Here is a 21,600-nt window from a genome sequence, read left to right on the forward strand (position 1 = left end):
TCAGTCACTCAGTCATGTCCAACTCTTTGTGACCCCATGGACTGCAGTGCACCAGGCTTCCCTGTTCTTCACCATCTCCTAGAGCTTGCTCAAACTCATGTTCATTGAGTTGGTGACGCCATCCAACCATCTCGCCATCTCCTCCTGCCTTCAATCTTTCCCAACATCAGTGTCTTTTCCAATGAATCAGTTGTTTCATCATGAGGTGGCCCAAGTATTGAAGTTTCAGCCTCAGCATCAGTTCTTCCAATGAATATTCAGGGTTGATTTCCTTTAGGATTGACTGGTTTGATCTCCTTGCAGTCCAAGGGACTCTCAAGAGTCTTCTCCAACACCACAGTTCTAAAGCATCAGTTCCTCGAGACTCAGTCTTCTTTCTGGTCCAACTCTCACATCCATACATGACTACTGAAAAAACCATAGATTTGACTATACAGAAGTTTGTGGGCAAAGTAATGTCTCTGCTTTTTAATACACTTTCTAGGTTTGTCATAGCTTTTCTTTCAAGGAACAAGCATCTTAGTGTCAAAGATGTACTTTTTTGTACTCTAGCCTCAGATATGCAGATGACACCACCCTTTAGTGTCAAAAGGGTGGTGTCATCTGCATATCTGAGGCTAGAGTACATCATGCAAAATGCCAGGCTGGATGAAGCTTAAGCTGAAATCAAGATTGCCAGGAGAGTATCAGTAACCTCAGATAGGCAGATGACACCCTAATGGCGGAACATGAAGAGGAGCTAAACAGCCTCTTGATGAAGGTGAAAAGAAGAGAGTGAAAAAGCTGGCTTAAACTTAGCATTTAAAAAATGAAGATCATGGCATTAGGTCCCATCACTTCATGGCAAATAGATGGGGCAAAAACTGGAAATAGTGACAGACTTTTATTTTCTTGGGCTCCAAAATCACTGTGGGTGGTGACTGCAACCATAAAATTAAAAGATCCTTGCTCCTTGGAAGAAAAGCTATGACAAATCTATAAAAGTGTATTAAACAACAGAGGCATTACTTTGCCAATAAAAAGTCCATATAGTCAAAACTATGGTTTTTCCAGTAGTCATATACAGATGTGAGAGTTGGATCATAAAGAAGGCTGAGGGCTGAAGAACTGATGCTTTTGAACTGTGGTGCTGGAGAAGACTTTTGAGAGTCTCTCAGGTAGTAAGGAGATCAAATCAGTCAATCCTAAAGGAAATCAACCCTGAATATTCATTTGAAGGACTGATGCTGAAGTTGAAGCTCCAACACTTTGGCCACCTGATGTGAAGAGCTGACTCATTGAAAAATACCCTGATGCTGGGAAAGATTGAGGGTGGGAGGAGAAGGCGAGGATGAGATGGGTTGGATGGCCTCACCGATTCAATGGACATGAGTTTGAGAAAACCAGGAGATAGTGAAAGACAGGGAAGCCTGGCATGCTGCAATCCATGGGGTCACAAAGAGTTGGATATGACGGAGCAACTGAACAAAACAACAAATAGATTTAAAAGAAAATTTAATGATATTGATACATCAAATAGAGAATACCAATAATTAGAATTTTTTTCCAAAAGGCCAAATGTAAATTCCTTAGTTAGAAAGTAAAACAACAACAACAACAAAAAAAACTCACTAGAGGGCCCCAACAGCAGACTTGAGCTAACAAAAGAATCAGTGAGCTTGGTGATAGATCAATAAAGACAATCCAATCTGAAAAACTGGAGGAGGAAATGGCAATCCACTCCAGTGCTCTTGCCTGGAGAGTCCCCATGGAAAGAGAAGCCTGGTGGGCTACAGTGCATGGGGTCGCAAAGAGTCGGACAGGACTGAGGGACTAAGCACAATTTAAAAAAAAATACAAGAATGAAGAAAATTCAACAAGGCCTTGGCAATCCATGGGCCACTATCCCATTTAGCTACATGCACACATAGGAATATCAGCAGGAGAAGAAAGGGGCAGAAAAGATAGTAAGATCAATTTGTCGAGTATTGCCATCATAACAACATTAAGTCTCCTCATCCATGAAGATGGAATGTCTTTCTATGGCTTTACGTCTTCTTAATTTCTTTCTGCAATGCTCTGTACACATCAGACAGGTGGGTTTTTGATAGGCATGCAGACTATACTCAGAAAAGCTCTTCTTAAAAACTAGAATAGGGAATTCCCTGATGGTCCAGGGGCTAAGAATCTGCTTTGCAACACAGGGTGTACCGGTTCAATCCCTAGTCAGGGAACTAAGATCCCAGATGTCGACGGGCAACTCAACTTGAATGCCACAACTAAAGACCCGAAACAGCCAAATTAATCAGTGAAAAGAAAGAAAGAAAAAATATAGACTTAAAAAAAGAAAGAATAAAAGGAAGTTCCATGGGTGTTTACACTGGGTCCCATGGCCTGGACTATTTATCCAGTCAGCAGGAGAGATGGACAATGAGTTCTTCTCGTTTACAGATTGAATGTTCTTGATACTTATCAGAAAGTCCTAGACATCCCCCAGGATATATGCATATTATCCCCCCTGCATTCACCTCATGAATTTTCATGACTGGATTTTTCCTTCAAACCAACAGAACCAGGGGGCACCTCCTCCTCCTATTGCCGCAAAGCCTGCCTCCCGCAGCTCCTGCTTATTCACTCCGCACCTAAGTGCAAACCCTGGATGGCCCACCTGATGTGGAATGCTCTCCTCTCCCGGACTGTGAATATATGTGGCTCATTCATACACTGCTGTCAACCTCATCTGTGCCGTGTTGGGTGTTGTGTATTTGGTTCTCTTTTAATATTTAAGGTGGGCTGGATAGAGGATGATCAGAACAGCATGGCTTTTCCCCTCATGATTCTACCAGTACTACTGAGCTGCAAGGGGCAGGAGGTCCACTTCTCTGGCAGCCTGCATACCTCCATCCTCCTCCTAATACTGGCAATCTGCTATGACTCTCACTGTTTTTATTCCCACATTCCACACTAAAAAAAAAAACAAAAAAACACCTGCCTTATTTTTCCTTTTTATTTCTCCCTTACTCCCGTTGTTTCTATTTTTGTCTATATCTGTCTCTATCACTCAGATCTGCTATAAATTTCTTGATAAGTCCAGGTTTTCACACACAAAAACAAGAGGTTTTTGGTTGTTGTTTTTGTTTGGGATGGTTTCTGGTCTGGTTGTTGGTTTGGTTTTTTGCCTTGGTGCTTGTGGGATCATAGTTCCCAGACCAGGGATTGAACCCAGGCCCAGGGCAATGAAAGGGCAGAGTCTTAACCATTCCATCGCCAGGGAATTTCACAAGTTTTGTTTTTTGTTTTTTGTTTTTTTAACACTCAAAGATGCTAGGAAGGGTTTCCCAAGTGGCTCAGTGGTAAAGAACCTGCCAGCCAATGCAGGAGACACGAGATGGATCCCTGATCTGGGAAGATCCCACATGCCTCGGAGCAACTAAGCTTGTGTGCCACCACTGTTGAATCTGTGCTCTAGAGTCTGTGCGTGGCAGCAGGAGAAGCCTGAGCACTGGGACTAGAGGGTAGACTCTGCTTGTCACAACTAGTGAAAAGTCCTTTGTTGTTGTTTGCTGGAGCAATGAAGACCCATCACAGACAAAAACAAGTAAATAAGTAAAAATTATAAATAAAAAAAAAGAGGAAAACAGGAGAGAAGGACTCCTGTCCTCAGGAGATCAGATCAGATCAGATCAGTCGCTCAGTCGTGTCCGACTCTTCGCGACCCCATGAATCGAAGCACACCAGGCCTCCCTGTCCATCCATCACCAACTCCCAGAGTTCACTCAGACTCACGTCCATCGAGTCAGTGATGCCATCCAGCCATCTCATCCTCTGTCATCCCCTTCTCCTCCTGCCCCCAATCCCTCCCAGCATCAGAGTCTTTTCCAGTGAGTAAACTCTTCGCATCAGGTGGCCAAAGTACTGGAGTTTTCAGCTTTAGCATCATTCCTTCCAAAGAAATCCCAGGGCTGATCTCCTTCAGAATGAACTGGTTGGATCTCCTTGCAGTCCAAGGGACTCTCAAGAGTCTTCTCCAACACCACAGTTCAAAAGCATCAATTCTTCGACGCTCAGCCTTCTTCACAGTCCAACTCTCACATCCATACATGACCACTGGAAAAACCATAGCCTTGACTAGACGGAACTTTGTTGGCAGAGTAATGTCTCTGCTTTTGAATATGCTATCTAGGTTGGTCATAACTTTCCTTCCAAGGAGTAAGCGTCTTTTAATTTCATGGCTCAGGAGAAGGGAAATTCAAAAAGGAGGGGATATATATATATATATGTATGCATATATACATATGCATGCATATATATCCTCTTGCTTTGCAGTAGAAGCTAACACAACATGGCAAACCAACTATGTTGTTACTGTTTAGCCACTATGTCGTGTCCAGCTCTTTTGTGACCCCCATGGACTGTAGCTTGCCAGGCTCCTCAGACCTTGGGATCTCCAAGGCAAGAATACTAGCCTGAGTTCTGTTTCCCTCTCCAGGAGACCTTTCCAACCCAGAGACCAAATTCGTGTCCTCTGCGTTGGCAGGACAATTCTTTACCACTGAGCAGCCACCAGGGAAGACCAAAGCAACTACACTGCAATAAAAGTTATTTAATAAAAAAATAAATAAGATATATATCATAAATCCTATACACTAATAACAATAAAAACTGTATAGAGGGATTTCCCTGGTGGTCCAGTGGTTAAGACTCCAGGATTCCACTGCAGGCCTGGGTCCCATCCCTGGTCATGGAACTAGTGAGCCCCCAGGCCACAAAGGGGGACCAAAAAAAAACCAAACAACAACAACAACAAAAAGAGTAGGCACCCTGAGAGGTTGAGGGTTCAACTTGCATTGTAATCAAGCTGCCAAATCAGCCAATGGCCGGATGAGGCTCTGTGTTTGATTTCCAGCAATTTCAGCCCTGCAGCTTTAGGAGAAAGGGGTCAAGAAACTCGCAAGTCACTTAGGCAGCACTTGGGCTGAAAGTTTGAATTCTTGATCTCATCTTTTTTATTTCACCATTTTGTGTGCTGATGTCAGGAGCAACAAACCAAGGTCATCGTATTCCTTGAGTGAGTGAGTGAGTGAGTGAAGTCGCTTAGTCGTGTCCGACTCTTTGCAACCCCATGGACTGTAGCCTACCAGGCTCCTCCCTCCATGGGATTCTCCAGGCAAGAGTACTGGAGTGGGTTGCCATTGCCTTCTCCAGTGGATCTTCCCCACCCAGGGATCGAACCCGGGTCTCCCGCATTCCAGGCATGTGCTTTAACCTCTGAGCCCTCCTTAGTTTCCCCCAAAACATTCAAAATTATCATCTACAGAGCCACACAACCCCCTGTTTGTTATAAGTGATTGATTAGGCATATCTAACAGATATTTTGCCTGATCCTAAAACAGTTCACACCATGGACTATCGGTGGTCTGTTTATGACTGGGAAGTCAGTAGAGTCTTTTTGGGGCCACACCATGCTGCTTGTGGGATCTTATTTCCCTGACCAGGGGTTGAACCCATGCCCCCTGCAGTGGAAGCATGGAGCCCTAACTCAGGCAGGAGATAGGTTCCAGGTTAGATATTTATAACTGGCTTCCTGTTTGGATTTCATGGGGTATGAAGAAGTAGGCTTCAGGCTGGATATTTAGAACTGTTAGGTTTTCTGAGACAAGAGATAGATGGACTCCAGTTAAGCATTTACCATCAGCCTCCTGTTTGCTCTCTAGAACGGAAATAACAGGATTAATAGAAAGTCTTGGTCTTTTGTAAATACCTTGAGAAAACAGTGATGCAATAGTCAAGGTAATAATCAAGGCAAGGACAAAGAGGGGGAAAACCCTGTTTGAGTAAAGGATTAAGGGATTTCTCCTCCCTCAATTTTTGGGACAAGGGAGATACTCCAGGTGTGCAAAAGGGCTCCTTATGGGTCAAAAGTCAGGGATAACAGCAGGCCATAATGAGTCTTGCTCCTCCTAGAAGCCTTCACTTGTGATCTGTCTTGGTTGAGAGGTGCATGCGCTCCCAGAGGAGGATCCCAAGGTAGATCACGTGTAGGAAAATAAACCAGATAACTGGCAAAAGATAAACAAAGCCCCTGAAGAACTGACTTATATAAATGACGTCACCACCTCTTTACCGCAGTCCTCCTCGCTAAGGGGGACACCCACACGCTTTCTCTCTGGGTGTGCATCTCTGCCTTGCTTCTGTCTTAATCAAACAAACTTTCTCACTATGTGCTTTCCCACTTGTTGTGCTGTGTCTCTAACAATAAACTTTGCACCCACATTTATAGTTTTTGCCTCTGTTAAACGGATTTTTCACTGGGGGCAAAAACCCAGGGAAAAATTGCTGCTAGAGTCTAGACTTTGCTGTCTGATGGCTAGGATTCCAGGTTCTCATCCAGGCTACTTCAATTCCTGGGCAGGGAATTAAGATCTCGCTTCCTGCTGGCACCCTCTGCTGCCTCCTTGAGATCATAAGGACTGGACCTTAGTCTCCTTTTAAATGTATATTCAAACCACTGAGGCTTGGAGACATTAGACTGCCAGCCAATGTCCTGTACTTTCCATCTGAGAAATAAACTTGAACAGCATGCTCTCAGGCTGGGGAATGATCAAGCCCCATCCAGGTGAAGTTGATTCTTATCAGGTTGAAGAGATATTGGGGTCACCGGTTATATAAGAAGCAGATCAATGTTGGTCAGCCACAGGAGAGCAAGCTACCATGGCACTGTGTTTGGGAATCTTTGTGATTTGGGTTGGCGCGTCTATGTTTCTACAACTGGACCCTGTCATTGGAGGTGAGAGAGGGGAGACAGACTAGAAGTGGTGCGAAAGACCCTGCCCCAGATGTGGATTGATGTGCAAAAGTCATAATAATAATAATAATAATCTTTTTGTTGTTCAGTCACTAAGTGGTTTCCCACTCTGCAACCCCATGGATTGCAGCTCGCCAGGCTTCCCTGTCCCTCAATGTCTCCTAGAGTTTGCCCAAGTTGATGTCTGCTGAATCAGTGATGCTATCCAACCATCATATCCTCTGCTGTCCTCCTCTCCTTTTGCCTTCAATCCTTCTCAGCATCAGGGCCTTTTCCAAAGAGTTGGCTGTTCACATCAGGTGGCCATGGTGATGGCAAATACATCTACCGTTTCTTAAATATGCCGGAAGGGTCAGATGCTACGAAGGGCTTCACATTTTATTTGATTTTCCAGCAACTCTATGAAACCCAGGTGAGTTTGCCAGCAGAGCCAAAAGCCTTTCTGAGAGCTGTCTCACCCCTGAATCTCCATGGCACTGTCCCAGACATGGGCAACCTAGACCAGAGTTGGTTACGTTGTTCAAATGAAGAGTTTTTGATGTTTGAAGAGTTCACTGTTTGAAATATTGAGTTCGGTCTGTGTTTTCCCTTAACGTCGTATGAAATAAGAGGGACAGTGTGGGCTCAGGGCATAGCCTATGAACAGCATGACACAGCTGAGTCTGACCTTGTGGTTGATTTCATGTATGTCCGTAGCTAAGCAATAAGAGCAGGTCAGCGTCTTCCTCACCTGTTCTGTTAGCCCTCTAGTCACTGAGTATATCTGTTCAGAGTAAACAAGGACTTCAAAACATAAAACAAAATAAAAGTTAGAGATGCAGGGCAGGTCCTACCACAGAAGGTATTCTGGTTGTGGCCTGCTTTGTTCTATTTTGGTTGTTGCTCTTTTTCTGTTATCTTGTTTTTGTTTTTTATTTTTAATTGGAGGATAATTGCTTTCCCATGTTGTGTTGGCTTCTGCCATACCACAATGTGAATCATCCATAAATATGTATATATATATATGTATATATAAATATGTATATATTATATATACATATGGGATATATACATCTCCTCCTGTTTGAATCTCCTTCCCACCCCACCCCTCATCCTACCCCTCTATGTTGATAACACAGAGTGCTCCACTGGGCTCCCTGTGTTATAACAGCAGCTTCCCACTAGCTATCTATTTTACACAGGGTGGTGTGTATGTATCGAAGTTATCCTCTCAATTCGTCCCACCTAAGCCTAACCCTGCTTTGTTCCTGCTCCTCCTCCGTCCATCTCCTCTGCTCCTGCTTTTCTTCCAGATCAGCAGCTGTCTGAGGACTACTTCATTCTTCCTAAAGAAATGGAAGACATTGCTTCTGGTGCAGAAGCCAAAGGTAATCAACAGCGGAAGGGAACGACAACAAACCACAGTCCAGTGCAACAAATTCACATGTGCGGCAGGGTAACTGTGATGGGGATTCTCCAGGGGTACTTTACAGGCACCCTCTCAGTCACGGGAGGGGGCCTCTGTGCACGTCCCCCAAGGGGGCATCCCCAGACAGCATGAGGATTGAGGCATCTGTAGATAATGTGGCGGGAATCTGAACCCAGGGTCTGGGCTTCAGAGCTGGCGTCACTAAAGTTCTGCAGTAGAAACTGCCCGAACTCACACCTGTACACCTGTCCTCACAATTTATATATTTTTAACATGCCAGCTGGTCATTCTTTACATCTAGTTCTTTGTATCTATAAATGGGCATATCTTTTTAAATAAAATTTTTTCACTGTCAAAAAAAGTTAATAAAGCAAACACTGCCCAAAGTTAGAGAACCCTTCCTAATCCCTGAAGGAGGGACCACATCATACTGACCTTGACATCTCTGATGCTTAGCAGGGAGCTCTGTATCTGGGAGGCTGAAACAGAGACTTTACCAGAATTACCACGAGATCACGAAACCCTAAGAGACAAAGAACCGAACACTGTTTTTCTTCTTTCAGATATGAAATGTGTTTTCCCGTTCACCTATAAGGGCATAAAGTTTTTCAACTGCACATCCCGTGATTCCATATTCCTTTGGTGTTCTCTCAGTGCAGACTACACAGGGAGATGGAAATACTGTACTAAGACAGGTAAGCGTGCAGACTGTCCTCATAGGAGGAGCCCACGGCTTCCCAGGTGAAGGGGGACGGTCAAAACTGTCTCCTAGATGGAAAGTTCAGACACCTTCTGACCCAGCCCCAGGTGTTCCATTCACGTCCCTTCCTCTCTTTCTCTCTCGTTGGCTGCTCTGGGTCTTCATTACTGTGCAAGGGCTTTCTCTAGTTGCAGCGAGTGGGGTCTACTCTACGTTGGTGTGTGGGCTTCTCGGTGCAATGGCTTCTCCTGTTGAGGAGCACAGGCTAAAGGGGTGCTGGCTTCATTAGGTGCATCCGGTTGGCTCAGTAGTTGAGATGCCCAGGCTTGATTGCTCCTCTGCCTATGGGATCTTTCAGACCAAGGATCGAGCTGATGTTCCTTGCATTGCAAGGCATCCTTAACCATTGACCACCAGGGAAACCTCCCTTTCTCTTGATGAGACTAAAAATGACCCTCCCACAATTAATGTTTTCACCCATTCCTTCTGTTTTTCAGACTATGCTAAATGTGTCTTTCCCTTTATCTATGGAAACAAGTCTTATCAGACTTGCACAAAAACTGGGAGTGTTACTAAAAGGTCTTGGTGCTCACTCTCTCCAAACTTCGATGAGGATAGAGCTTGGAAGTATTGCTAGCAATAATAATAATAATAAGGTAAGAATGCCCAGGGAGGATGGGAAGAGACAGGGGTGAGCAGGGAAGAGACAGAGCTGTATAAAGAGGTGGAGTCAGATGTCCAGTGAGGAGGGAGGAGGCAGGTGTAGAGAGGGGATGAGGAAGAAAGATGCAGAAGGAAGAAGGAGGAACAGAGTTTCACGAGGAGAAACACGAAGAGAGGATGAAGAGGAGAACAGGGACAAAAGATGGAAACAGAGGGAGAGACAAAAGAAAACTGCAAACAATGGAGAGAGGAGAGTCCCAGAGGGAAGGAGAAAGAGAGTTTGCAGGATGACAAATGGAAGGAGGAGGATCTGGAGAGGATCAGTGCCAAGACGAGGTGGAAGAGAAGGTGAGAGAGGGGCGGAGACAGGACAACAGAGTCTTTGGAGCAGGCATGAGACAGTAGGAGCTGAGATGGGATGAGCAGAGAGCAAAGGAGAAACAGACCTTTGCCTTCTGTGGGACTGGCTGAGAAACAAAACTAGACTCATTACCACTGACCCTGGGACCATGCTGTTACTGTCCAGCGCATCCACCCACAGCCATGGGTGCAACCCAGACTTTGAAACATCAGTGAAGAAAATTAAGAACTCTCAAGCATGAAGGTGATGCTCTGATGACAGAAGTGAAATACGTTCCCTGAATCGCCACCATGTTCCCCCTATGCGTGGTTCCAATCAATAAACACTTTCTCTGCAGGTGTGGTCTTTGTCCCACAAAGAAACCTGTGTATCAGATGGGAGGGTCTCAGTGTGCTCAGGTTAACCAGACAGGATCTTCTCATCTTCCTTTCCCTTCTTCAGGGTCCCAGTGGAACATCAGTATATATCACAATTGTCCCCCCTGGGGGCTTGATTGACAGGTGAAGACCCATTGGTAAGATTTGAGGTCGGGTGGGAGAAGGATCCCATATAGGGTATAGAGGGCTGGTCCTTGTCATAAAGATTTTCCAGACTTAGCTGAAATGTTATTCCTTCCTGGAGCTATTCTCTGATACCCCTGTATAAGGAGTCCCCATCATGTCTTCCCAGTTCATCTTTTCTCTCCTCACAATTCAACTGCCCATCTTACACGGGGGACTGGAATTTGGAGGAGGGTCAGGATGGACTGTGTTCATCGTGGGTGGCCTCACTCCTAAGTGCAGAACCTGACATACCTTTGGTATTGATCAAAAGGGCCACTTTCCTTTTTAAAACATACAGGAATTTTAAACGAATATTATTTCCATCACTAACTGGGTCTGGCTGAAAGATGGTTAAATTCACAAGTGTCAGAAACAATGAAGGGTCTGAAAGGGCCTAGTCACAAAATTTTATCCTATTCAAAAGCACCCAGTGCCTATCTAAGGAATCAGGAGACCTAGTGATGGACTTCCGGTCACCATCCAGGGAAGAGGTACACAGACTTTTAATCACTGTGCAGGAAGGCTGTGTTGATAGAATATTTGTCCTCTGTGATTTAAGGCCAGAAACTTGGAGCCTCACTGCAGCATGCCAGGCTTCCCTGTCCTTCACTGTCTCCCGAGTTTGCTCAAACTCATGTCCATTGAGTCAGTGACACCATCCAACTATCTCATCCTCTGTCTCCCTCTTCTCTTCCTGCCCTTAATCTTATCCAGCACCAGCGTCTTTTCCAATAAGTTGGCTCTTCCCATCAGGTGGCCAAAGTATTGGAGCTTCAGCTTCAGCGTCAGGGTACTTGGATTCAATTCCTGGTCAAGGAGATAAGATCCCACATGTTGATGGGCAGCTAAGCCTGTGCACCACAACTAAAAGACCTGAAGCAGCCAAATAAATAAACAAAAAGAAAAAATACATATGCTTAAAAAGAAATACAAAACAAGAATATAAGAAAGTTCCTTGGGTGCTCACACTGGGTACCCATAGTCTGGACTATTGATTAGTCAGCAGGAGAGGTGGACAATGAGTTCTTCCCTTTTACAGATTGAATGTTCTTGATACTAATCAGAAAGTCCTAGACATCTCCCAGGGATTCATCTATATGCATATTACCCCCCTGCATCAACTTCATGAATTTTCATAACTGGATTTTTCCTTCAAACCCAGAGAAGCAGGGGACACCTCCACCTCTTGTTACTACAAAGCCTGCTTTGTAGTAATAGTAAGCCTGCAGCCCCTGCTTATTCACTCTGCACCGAAGTGCAAACCCTGGGTGGCCCCATGTGATGTGCAATGTCCTCCCCCCCAGACTGTGAATACATGTGGCTCATACACTGCTGTCAACCTCATCTGTGCAGTGTTGGGTGTTATGTATTGGGTTCTTTTTTAATATTTAAGGTGGGCTGGATAGAGGATGATCGGAAGAGCATGGCTGTTTCTCTTGATCCTACCAGTACTACCGAATGGTAAGGGGTAGAGTCAATGGTCCACTTCTTGGGCAGCCTGCCTACCTCCATCCTCCTCCTAATACTGGGAATCTACACGTCCATCGAGTCAGTGATGCCATCCAGCCATCTCATCCTCTGTCGTCCCCTTCTCCTCCTGCCCCCAATCCCTCCCAGCATCAGAGTCTTTTCCAGTGAGTCAACTCTTCGAATCAGGTGGCCAAAGGACTGGAGTTTCAGCTTTAGCATCAGTCCTTCCAAAGAACACCCAGGGTTGATCTCCTTCAGAATGGACTGGTTGGATGTCCTTGCAGTCCAAGGGACTCTCAAGAGTCTTCTCCAACACCACAGTTGAAAAGCATCAATTCTTCGGCACTCAGCTTGCTTCACAGTCCAACTCTCACATCCATACATGACCACTGGAAAAACCATAGCCTTGACTAGACGGACCTTTGTTGGCAAAGTAATGTCTCTGCTTTTGAATATGCTATCTAGGTTGGTCATAGCTTTTCTTCCAAGGAGTAGGGTCGCAAAGAGTTGGACACGACTGAGCGATGAGGTTCTATGTTTGATTTCCAGATTTCAGCCATGCAGCTCTAGGAGAAAGGCGTCAAGAAACTCTCAAGTCATTTAGGCAGCACTTGGGCTGAAAGTTTGAATTCCTGAGCTCACCTTCTTCTTTCACCATTTAGTACGGTGACATTAGGAGCAACCAATCAAGTCATTATGTTTCTTAGTTTCCCTCAAAAAATATCCAAAAGTATCATTTACAGAGTCACACGGCACTCTGCTTGCTTTAACTGGTTGATTAGGCATACCTAACCTCATGCGAAGAGTTGACTCATTGGAAAAGACCCTGATGCTGGGAGGGACTGGGGGCAGGAGGAGAAGGGGACAACAGAGGATGATATGGCTGGATGGCATCACTGACTCGATGGACGTGAGTCTGCGTGAACTCCAGGAGTTGGTGATGGACGGGGAGGCCTGGCGTGCTTCGATTCATGGGGTCACAAAGAGTCGGGCACGACTGAGTGACTGAACTGAACTGAACTGAACAAATATTTTACCTGACTCTAAAACAGTTCACACCATGTACTATCAGTCGTCTCTACAACTGGGAAGTCAGTAGCGTGTTTGTCTCTTTTTTTGGCCATTCCGTGTGGCTGGCAGGATCTTAACTTCCTGAGCAGGGATTGAACCCATGTCCCCTGCAGCGGAAGCATGGAGCCTTAACTCAGGCAGGAGATCAATGAGTTCCAGGTTAGATATTTACAACTAGCCTCCTGTTTGCATTTCATGGGATATGAAGAAGTGGGCTTCAGGCTGGATACTTAGAACTGATAGCATTTTCTGAGACAGGAGACAGATGAGCTCCAGTTAAGGCACTTCCCATCAACCGCCTTTTGCCCTCAGGAATAGAAGTAACAATAGAAACAAGGTTAATAGCCAGCCTTTGTCTCTTGTAAACACCTTAAGATTCATGGCAATTGTCAAGGTAATAATCAAGGCAAGGACAAAGACAGGAAAAACCCCATTTGAGTAAAGGATTAAGGGATCTCCACACTCCCAACCCTCCACTTTTGGGAACAAGTGAGCCACTCCATGTGCACAGAAAGGCTCCTTGTGGGTCAAAAGTCAGGAGATAACAGGAGGCCATAATGAGTCTTGCTCCTCCCAGAAGCCTTCACTTGAGATCCATCCTGGCTGAGGGGGTGCATGAGCACCCAGGGGAGGGCCCCAGGGTAGGTTAGGTGTAGAAAAGGAAACCAGATAATTGGCTAAAGATAAACACAAACCCTGAAGAATTCACTTATATAAATGACTTATCTCTTTGCTGCTCCTCTTCACTAAAGCAGACACCCACACCCTTTCTCTCTGGTTGTGTGTCTCTGCCTTGCTTCTATCTTAACTAAACTGTTTTTCCGTGCGCTCTCCCACTTGTTGTGCTGTGTCTCTAACAATAAACTTTGTATTGCATTCAAAGTTTTTGCCTCCGTGACAAATGCATTTTTCACTGGGAACAAAGATCCAGGGAAAAATTGCTTCTAGAGTCTAGCCTTTGCTGGCAGATGGCTAGGATTCCTGGTTCTCATCCAGGTTCCCCAGGTTCAAGTCCTGGGCAGGGAATTAGGACCTCGCTTCCTGCTATCGCTCACTGCTGCCTCGTTGAATTCATAACCACTGGACCTAGGTCTCCTTTTAAATGCCTTTCAAACCACTGAGGCTTGGAGACATTAAACTGCCAGCCAATGTCCTGTAGTTTCCATCTGAGAGATAAACTTGAACTTCATGCTCTCAGGCTGGGGAATGATCAAGCATCATCCAGGTGAGCTTGATTCTTATCAGGTTGAAGGATGTTGAGGTCACCGATTACAAAAGGAGCAGATGGATGCTGGTCAGTCTCAGGAGAGCAAGCTACCATGGCACTGCAGTTGGGGCTCTTTCTGATTTGGGCTGGCGTGTCTGTGTTTCTACAACTGGACCCTGTGAATGGAGGTGAGAGAAGGGAGATGGGCTAGAATTGGTGAGAGAGAGCCTGCCCCAGACGTGGATTGATGTGTAAAAGTTATGATAATAATAATAGTGGTTACAAATATGTCTCGCATTTCTTGAGTATATTCCAAGGGCAAGACGCTATGAAGAGTTTCACATTTTATTAATTTTCCACCAACTCCGTGACACTGAAACCCAGGTGAGTTTCGCAGTAAAGCCAAAGGCCTTTTTGGGAGCTGCCTCATTCCTAAATCTCCATTGCACTGTCCCAGGTATGGGCAACCTACACCAGGGTTGGTTATCTTGTCCAAATGAGTATTTCTATCTTTGTAGAGCTAACTATTTGAAATACTGGGTTGGCCAAAAAGTCCATTCAGACTTTTTCTGTAATGTCATGGGAAACAAGGACAGTGTGGTCTCCAGGCTGGTCCTGTGCATTGTCTGCTACAGCAGTGTCTGTGCTTCGTAGCTGAATCCATGTGGGTCCATAGGCAAGCAGTGAGAACGGGTCAGTCTCTCCCTCACCTGTTCTCTTAGCCTTCTAGTCAGCAAGTTTATCTGTTCAGGGTGAACAAGCACTTCAAAATATACAAGAAGATAAAAGTTAGAGATGCAGGGCAGGTCCCACTACAGATGATATTCCGGTTGTGGCCCTGCTTCGTTCTTTTTTGGTTGTTGTTATTTTTCAGTTATCATGGTTTTGGTTTTTTATTTTTAATTGAAGGATAATTGCTTTACAGTGCTTTGTTGGTTTCTGTCATACAACGTCTCCAGTCAGCCATAGGTGCATATATAGATAGATAGATAGATGTGTGTGTGTGTGTGTTTGGTTGCTCAGTCATGTCCAGCTCTTTGTGACCCCATGGACAGTAGCCCACCAGGCTCCTCTGTCCATGGGGATTCTCCAGGCAAGAATACTGGAGTGGGTTACCTGGCCCTCCTCCAGGGGATCTTCCCAACCCAGGAATTGATCCCAGGTCTCCCGCATTGCAGGCAGATTCTTTACCATCTTAGCCAGGAGGGAAGCCCATATATATGTGTGTGTGCGCATATATACATATATATTTATATATGCACATAGGCATCCATTGGGGTTAGTGGTAAAGGAATCCGATTGCCTATGCAGGAGGTCCAGGAGACACTGGTTCGATCCCTGGGTTGGGAAGATCCCCTGGAAGAGGAGATGGCAACTCACTCCAGTATTCTTGCCTGGAGAATCCCACGGGTTTAGGAGTCTGGCGGGCTACAGTCCACGGGATTGCAAAGGGTTGGATGTGACTCAGCAGGCACACACACTTACATATGCGAATATATATGCATATATATATGTTCCCTCCCTCTTGAGCCTCCCTCCCACCCCACCCACCATCCTATCCCTTTCGGTTGACAGCAGAGTGCTGGGAGGGGCTCCCCGCGTTGTATAGCAGCTCCCCACTGGCTATCTATTTTACACACGGTGGTGTATATATGTCCACGCTACTCTCTCAATTTGTCCCACCAAACCCTGACCCTGCTTTGTTCCTGCTCCTCCTCCAGCAGTCTCCTTTTCTCCTGCTTTTCTTCCAGATCAGGACGAAGGTGTTTCTACTGAACTTACCCAAGACAGGCCTGCTGAATTACCTGAAGGTAGTGCTCCTGGGGCAGATACCCAAGACAATCAACAAGGGGAGAGAATGACAACAAAAGGACAGTCCAGTGCAACAAGCTAACGTGTGTGGCAGGGGAACCGTGACGGGGATTCTCCAAAGATACACCACAAGCAGGAGCTAACGCTACCCTCAGTCGCACACAGACTCCCAGGGGCATCCAAACCAGCATCGGGGGTGAACATCTTGTAAATGGTGGGATTGGACTCTGAACATAGGGCCCAGGCTTCAGAGCTGGTGTCAAGTGCTAAAGTAGAAACTCCCCCAAATTCATCTCAGTACACAAAACCTCCCAAATTATATCTTTTTAACATGTCGGCTAGTCACTCTTTACAGCTTCCCAGGTGGCGCTGCTGCTGCTGCTGCTGCTGCTAAGTCGCTTCAGTCGTGTCCCACTCTGTGCGGCCCCATAGATGGCAGCCCACCAGGCTCCCCGTCCCTGGGATTCTCCAGGCAAGAACACTGGAGTGGGTTGCCATTTCCTTCTCCAGTGCATGAAAGTGAAAAGTCAAAGTGAAGTTGCTCAGTTGTGTCCGACTCTTAGCGACCCCATGGACTGCAGCCTACCAGGCTCCTCCATCCATGGGATTTTCCAGGCAAGAGTACTGGAGTGGGGTGCCATTGCCTTCTCCAAAGAACCTGCCTTCCAGGGCAGGAGACTTAAGAGACACAGGTTCGATCCTTGGGTGAAGATCCCCTGGAGAAGGAAACAGTGACCCACTCCAGTATTCTTGCTTGGGAAATCCCATGGACAGAGGAGCCTGGCTGGTTACAGTCCATAGGGTCTCAAAGAGTCGGACACAACTGAAGCAACTTAGCAGTCACTGTTTATACCACTTTCTCTGTATCTGTAGACAGACACGACTGAGCAACTAAGCACAGAACAGCACATAGACAGGCTTATATTTCTAGATAAAATTTTCTTCACTGTCAAAAAATAAATAAATAAAGTAGAAACTGTCCAAAGTTAGAGAAGCCTTCCCAGTCCCTGAGGGAGGGACCACGCCACATTGACCTTGGCATCCCCAATGCTTAGGAGGGGCTCTGTACACAGCAGGTTTGGGGCTGATGGGCAGGCTTGGATGGAGATTTTGCCAGAGTTACCACAGACGTCATGAAGCCCTAAGTGCGAAAGAAGGGAACAATGCCTTTCTTCTTTCAGACGAAGAATGCGTTTTCCCATTCGTCTATAGAAACAGAAAGCATTTTGACTGCACAGTGCATGGTTCCTTATTCCCGTGGTGTTCCCTCGATGCAGACTATGTAGGAAGATGGAAATACTGTGCTCAGAGAGGTAAGTGTGCAGCCTGTCCTCGGGTGAGAAGCACCTGGCTTCCCAGATGAAGGGGGAAAGTCCAAATTGCCTCCTACAGGGAAGCCTTGGACACGAGTATGAGCAAGCTCTGGGAGTTGGTGATGAACAGGGAAGCCTGGCATGCGGCAGTCCAAGGGGTCGCAAAGAGTCAGACACGACTGAGTGACTGAACTGAACTGAACTGACAGGGTAGTCTCAGGCGTCTCCTGATCCAGCCCCCTGTGTTCCATTCATGTCCCTTTCTCTCTCTCTCTCCTTTTTTTTTTTTTTTGGTGGCTCTGGGTCTTTGTTGCTATGCCCAGTTCCTCTCTAGTTGCGGTGAGTGGGGTCTACTCTCCATTGGTGTGTGGGGTTCTCATTGCAGTGGCTTCTCTTGTTGGGGAGCACAGGTTTCTAGGAGTACAAGCTTCAGTAGTTGCAGGGTGTCAGCTCAGTAGTTGAGGTGCCTGGGCTTAACAGCTCCTCTGCCTGCTGGATCTTTCAGACCAGGGTTTGAACCCATGTCCTTTGCGTTGCAAGGCATTCTCTACCATGCACCACCAGGGAAGCCCCCTTTTCTCTTGATATGATTAAAAATAACCCTCCCGCAATTAATGTTTCACCCATTCCTTCTGTTTTTCAGACTATGCTAAATGTGTCTTCCCCTTTATCTATGGAGGCAAGAAATATGAGACTTGCACAAAAACTGGGAGTATGTGGATGTCTTGGTGCTCACTCTCTCCAAACTACGACAAGGACAGAGCTTGGAAGTATTGCTAGCCATAAAAAGAGGTAAGAGTATCTGGGGAGGGTGGGAAGAGACAGGGGTGAGCAGGGAAGAGACAGAGCTGGATAAAGAGGTGGAGTCAGATGCCCATTGAGGAGAGAGGAGGCAGGTGGAGGGAGGGGATGAGGGAGAAAAACGCAGGAGGAAGAGTGAGGAGCAGAGTTTCACGAGGAGAAGCTTGCAGAGAGGATGAAGAGGAGAAAGGGGACAAACGATGGAAACAGAGGGAGAGACAAAGGCAAACTGCAAACAATGGAGAGGAGAGTCCCACAGGGAAGGAGAAAGAGAGTTTGCAGGATGACAAATGGAAGGAGGAGGATCTGGGGAGGATCAGTGCCAAGACGAGGTGGAAGAGAAGGTGAGAGAGGGGCAGAGACAGGACAACATAATCTTGGAGCAGGCATGAGACAGCAGGAATCGAGATAGAAAGAGCAGAGAGCAAAGGAGACATAGACCTTTGCCCTCCGTGGGACTGACTGAGAAACAAAACTGACTCGTTAACCTTGACCCCAAAGCTATGTTCAGTCACTGTCCAGTGCATCCACCCTTGGCCATGGATGCAATCCAGCCTTTGAAACCTCAGTGAAGAAAATCAAGAACTCTCAAGCATGAAGATGATGCTCTGAAAGCCAGAGGTGAAATCCTTTCCCTACATCTCCACCATGTTCCCCCTATGCGTGGATCCAATCAATAAACCACTTTCTCAGCAGGGGTGGTCTTTCTTTTTTTTTCGTCCACAAAGAAACCTGATTGGGAGGGTCTCAACGTGCTCAGGTTAACCAGGCAGGATCTTCTTGTTTTCCTTTCCGTTCCTTGGGGTCCCAGTGGAAAATCAATACACATCACAATTGTACTTCCTGGGGGCTTGATTGACAGATGAAGACCTGGTGGTAAGATCTGAGGTGGGGGGAGGAGGGTCCCAAAAGGTATGGAGGACTGCTCCTTGTCATAAAAGATTTGTCTTTTCCCAACTTAGCTGAAATGTTGTTATTCCTTCCTGAACCTGTTCTCTGACTCCATAGGATAAGCAGTCTGGATCATGTCTTTTCTTTCCAGTTCATCCTTTCTTTCCTTAAAATTAAACTGCCTACCTTCCATGGTGGGGCAGTAATTTGGAGAAGGGCCAGGATGGACTGTGTTTTCCCTGACCTCAGTACTAGTACAGAATCTGACACATCCTTGGTATTTATCAACAGGACCACTCTCCTTTTTAAAACAAACAGGAATTTTAGACAAACGTTTCCGTCGCTAACTGGGCCTGATTGAAAGAAGGTTAAATTTACGTGTGTTAGAAATAATGAAGGGCCTGAAAGGTCCTGATCACTCAATTTTATCCTGGTTAAAAACACCCAGTGCCTAAGGAATCCACGAGACCTAGTGACTGACTTCCGTTCACCATCCAGGGAAGAGGTACACAGGTGTTTAATCACTGCGCAGGAAGGCCGTGTTGATAGAATATTTGTCCTCTGTGATTTAAGGCCAGAGACGCAGAGCCTCACTTGAAACCAGGACATAAAATAAATAATTTTAAACTTAAAACATAAAAAGTATTTTAATTAAAAAGACTTCCATTAAAAACAAATAAAAGGAAACCAGGGGCTTCCCTGGTGGCTCAGTGGTGAAGAACCTGCCTGCCAATACAGGAGACACTGGTTCCATCTCTGGTATAGGAAGATCTCACACCCTACAGAGCAGCTAAGCCCGAGTGTCACAAATATTGAGCCTGGGCTCTAGAGCCCCAGAGCTGCAACTCCTGAGCCCACACACCGCAACTACTGAAGCCCGTGGGGCCCAGAGCCCGTACACTGCAACAAGAGAAACCACAACGATGAGAAAGAAGCCTGGGCACCACACCTAGGGAGTAGCTCCTGCTCGCCACAACTAGAGAAAAGTCGACACAGCGACAAAGACCCAGCGCAGCCAAAACCAACCAATAGATATTAAAAATTTAGAAAAGGAAACTGGGACGTTGTAAGAGCTATGCAGTTAATGGGAATCAGAAGATGTTCCCTTCTGGTCCCAGAGAAACAGCAAAGAAGGCTCCTTTTTTGACTCTCCAAGTAGATTTTAAGGAAATATTGCCCTTGGGGAACGTCCATTCTCATACCCTTCACAGACTTGTTCATGGCACTGAATTTACACAAGTGAAAAAGGGCCCAATTATACACACACGTAGCATATACACAAACATGCACACACACACACACATGCATTCCTAGCTGAGGAGTAACGACAAGTCTACAGCATTGGCAGAAAAAAAAGATTTAAAACCAATCTCTAAGGGAATTTCCTGCCAATCCAGTGGTTAGGACTAGGTGCTTTCACTGCCAGAGCCGGGTTCAATCCCTGGTGGGGAAACTAAGATGTTACATGCTGTGTGCTGCAGCCAAGACATAAATTAAAAAAATTAAAATAAAACCCATCTTGACACTTTTACCAAAAACAAACCAAAAATTCAGCACATCTCAGATGTGTCTGAAATATTAGGTATCACCAGCTATGACAAGGAAAAGTAGAGAATAAGTTATAGAAAAAAAAAATGAACGTTATTATTAGTCTTTATTTTTTAGATCAAGGAACTCTATCTAATTGAAAGTCCAGAATTAATCCTTCCCATTTGCAACTGATCTTCAATAACCTATCAAGATAGTTCAATGTGGGACTTCCCTGGCGTTCCAGTGGTTAAGACTCCACACTTCTAATGCAGGGGGTGGGAGTTCAAACCCTGGTCAAGGAACTAAGATCCCACATGCTGCCATGCACAGCCAAGGAAAAAAAGGTAGTTCAACGTGTCAGGAATAATATTATAATCTTTGCAACAAGTGGTGCTGAGACAAGCATATTTGTATGCAAAATAAGTAAGCTGGATACCTTCTTCACACCATGCACAAAAGTTAAGCCAAAATGAGACATAGATTTCATTTTTAAAGGTGAAACTATAAAATTCTTAGAAAATTTAAGAGTAAACCTTTAAGACCTTTGGTTAAGAAATGAGTTCTTATATATAACACTAAAAGGACGAACGACAAAAGAAAATGTTTGTAAATTGGACTTTATAAAATTAAATTGTTTATGCTTTAGTTTTCATAAAACTGAAAAGAAAACTGCCAGAACAGGAAGAAAGTATTTGCAGGTCAGGTGTCCGATAAGGAACTTGCACTAGAGCATGTAGAGAACATTTACACCTCAATAATAAAGTGAAAAATAACCCAATTTAAAATTAAGCTATGAGACTGATGCTCCCCTGGTGGCTCAGATGGTAAAGAACCCGCCTGCAATGCAGGAGACCTGGGTTCGATCCCTGGGTCAGGAAGATTCCCTGGAGAAGGGCATGGCAACCCACTTCAGCATTCTTGCCTGGAGAATCCCATGGACACAGAAGCCTTGTGTGCTACAGTCCATGGGATCCCAAAGAGTAGGACACGACTGGGTGACTAACTCTTTCTTTCTTTTCTTTCTAAGAGATTGACTAGATACTTCAC

General features: G+C 45.5%; 2 protein-coding genes across 2 annotated transcripts; both read left to right on the top strand.

Moving 5' to 3' along the window:
• Window positions 1-6,590: 6,590 nt before the first annotated feature.
• LOC133229439 (seminal plasma protein A3-like) lies at window positions 6,591-9,457 on the top strand (the record flags this gene model as incomplete). The annotated part of the gene is made up of 4 exons (XM_061385811.1): window positions 6,591-6,766; window positions 8,077-8,151; window positions 8,756-8,887; window positions 9,390-9,457. Coding segments are annotated over exons 1-4 (351 nt in total), but the record flags the coding sequence as incomplete, so codon positions are not given.
• Window positions 9,458-14,309: 4,852 nt separating this feature from the next.
• LOC133230695 (seminal plasma protein PDC-109) lies at window positions 14,310-18,827 on the top strand. The gene is made up of 5 exons (XM_061388503.1): window positions 14,310-14,394; window positions 15,958-16,017; window positions 17,200-17,331; window positions 17,975-18,123; window positions 18,634-18,827. The coding sequence occupies exons 1-4, from the start codon at window positions 14,319-14,321 to the stop codon at window positions 18,109-18,111; spliced, it is 405 nt and encodes a 134-aa protein (XP_061244487.1). The 5' UTR covers window positions 14,310-14,318; the 3' UTR covers window positions 18,112-18,123; window positions 18,634-18,827.
• The last annotated feature ends 2,773 nt before the right edge of the window (window positions 18,828-21,600 follow it).

This window comes from Bos javanicus, chromosome 18 (genome assembly GCF_032452875.1).
Source record: "Bos javanicus breed banteng chromosome 18, ARS-OSU_banteng_1.0, whole genome shotgun sequence".
In the NCBI taxonomy this organism is placed as follows: domain Eukaryota; kingdom Metazoa; phylum Chordata; class Mammalia; order Artiodactyla; family Bovidae; genus Bos; species Bos javanicus.

What these genes read in the sequence shown, in the direction of transcription:
- LOC133230695 (XM_061388503.1), top strand. Translation starts at nt 14,319, where the DNA reads ATGGCACTGCAGTTGGGGCTCTTTCTGATTTGGGCTGGCGTGTCTGTG. An exon ending in ACTGGACCCTGTGAATGGAG is followed by an intron (nt 14,395 to 15,957) that starts GTGAGAGAAGGG and finishes CTTTTCTTCCAG; the next exon opens with ATCAGGACGAAGGTGTTTCT. An exon ending in GAAATACTGTGCTCAGAGAG is followed by an intron (nt 17,332 to 17,974) that starts GTAAGTGTGCAG and finishes TCTGTTTTTCAG; the next exon opens with ACTATGCTAAATGTGTCTTC.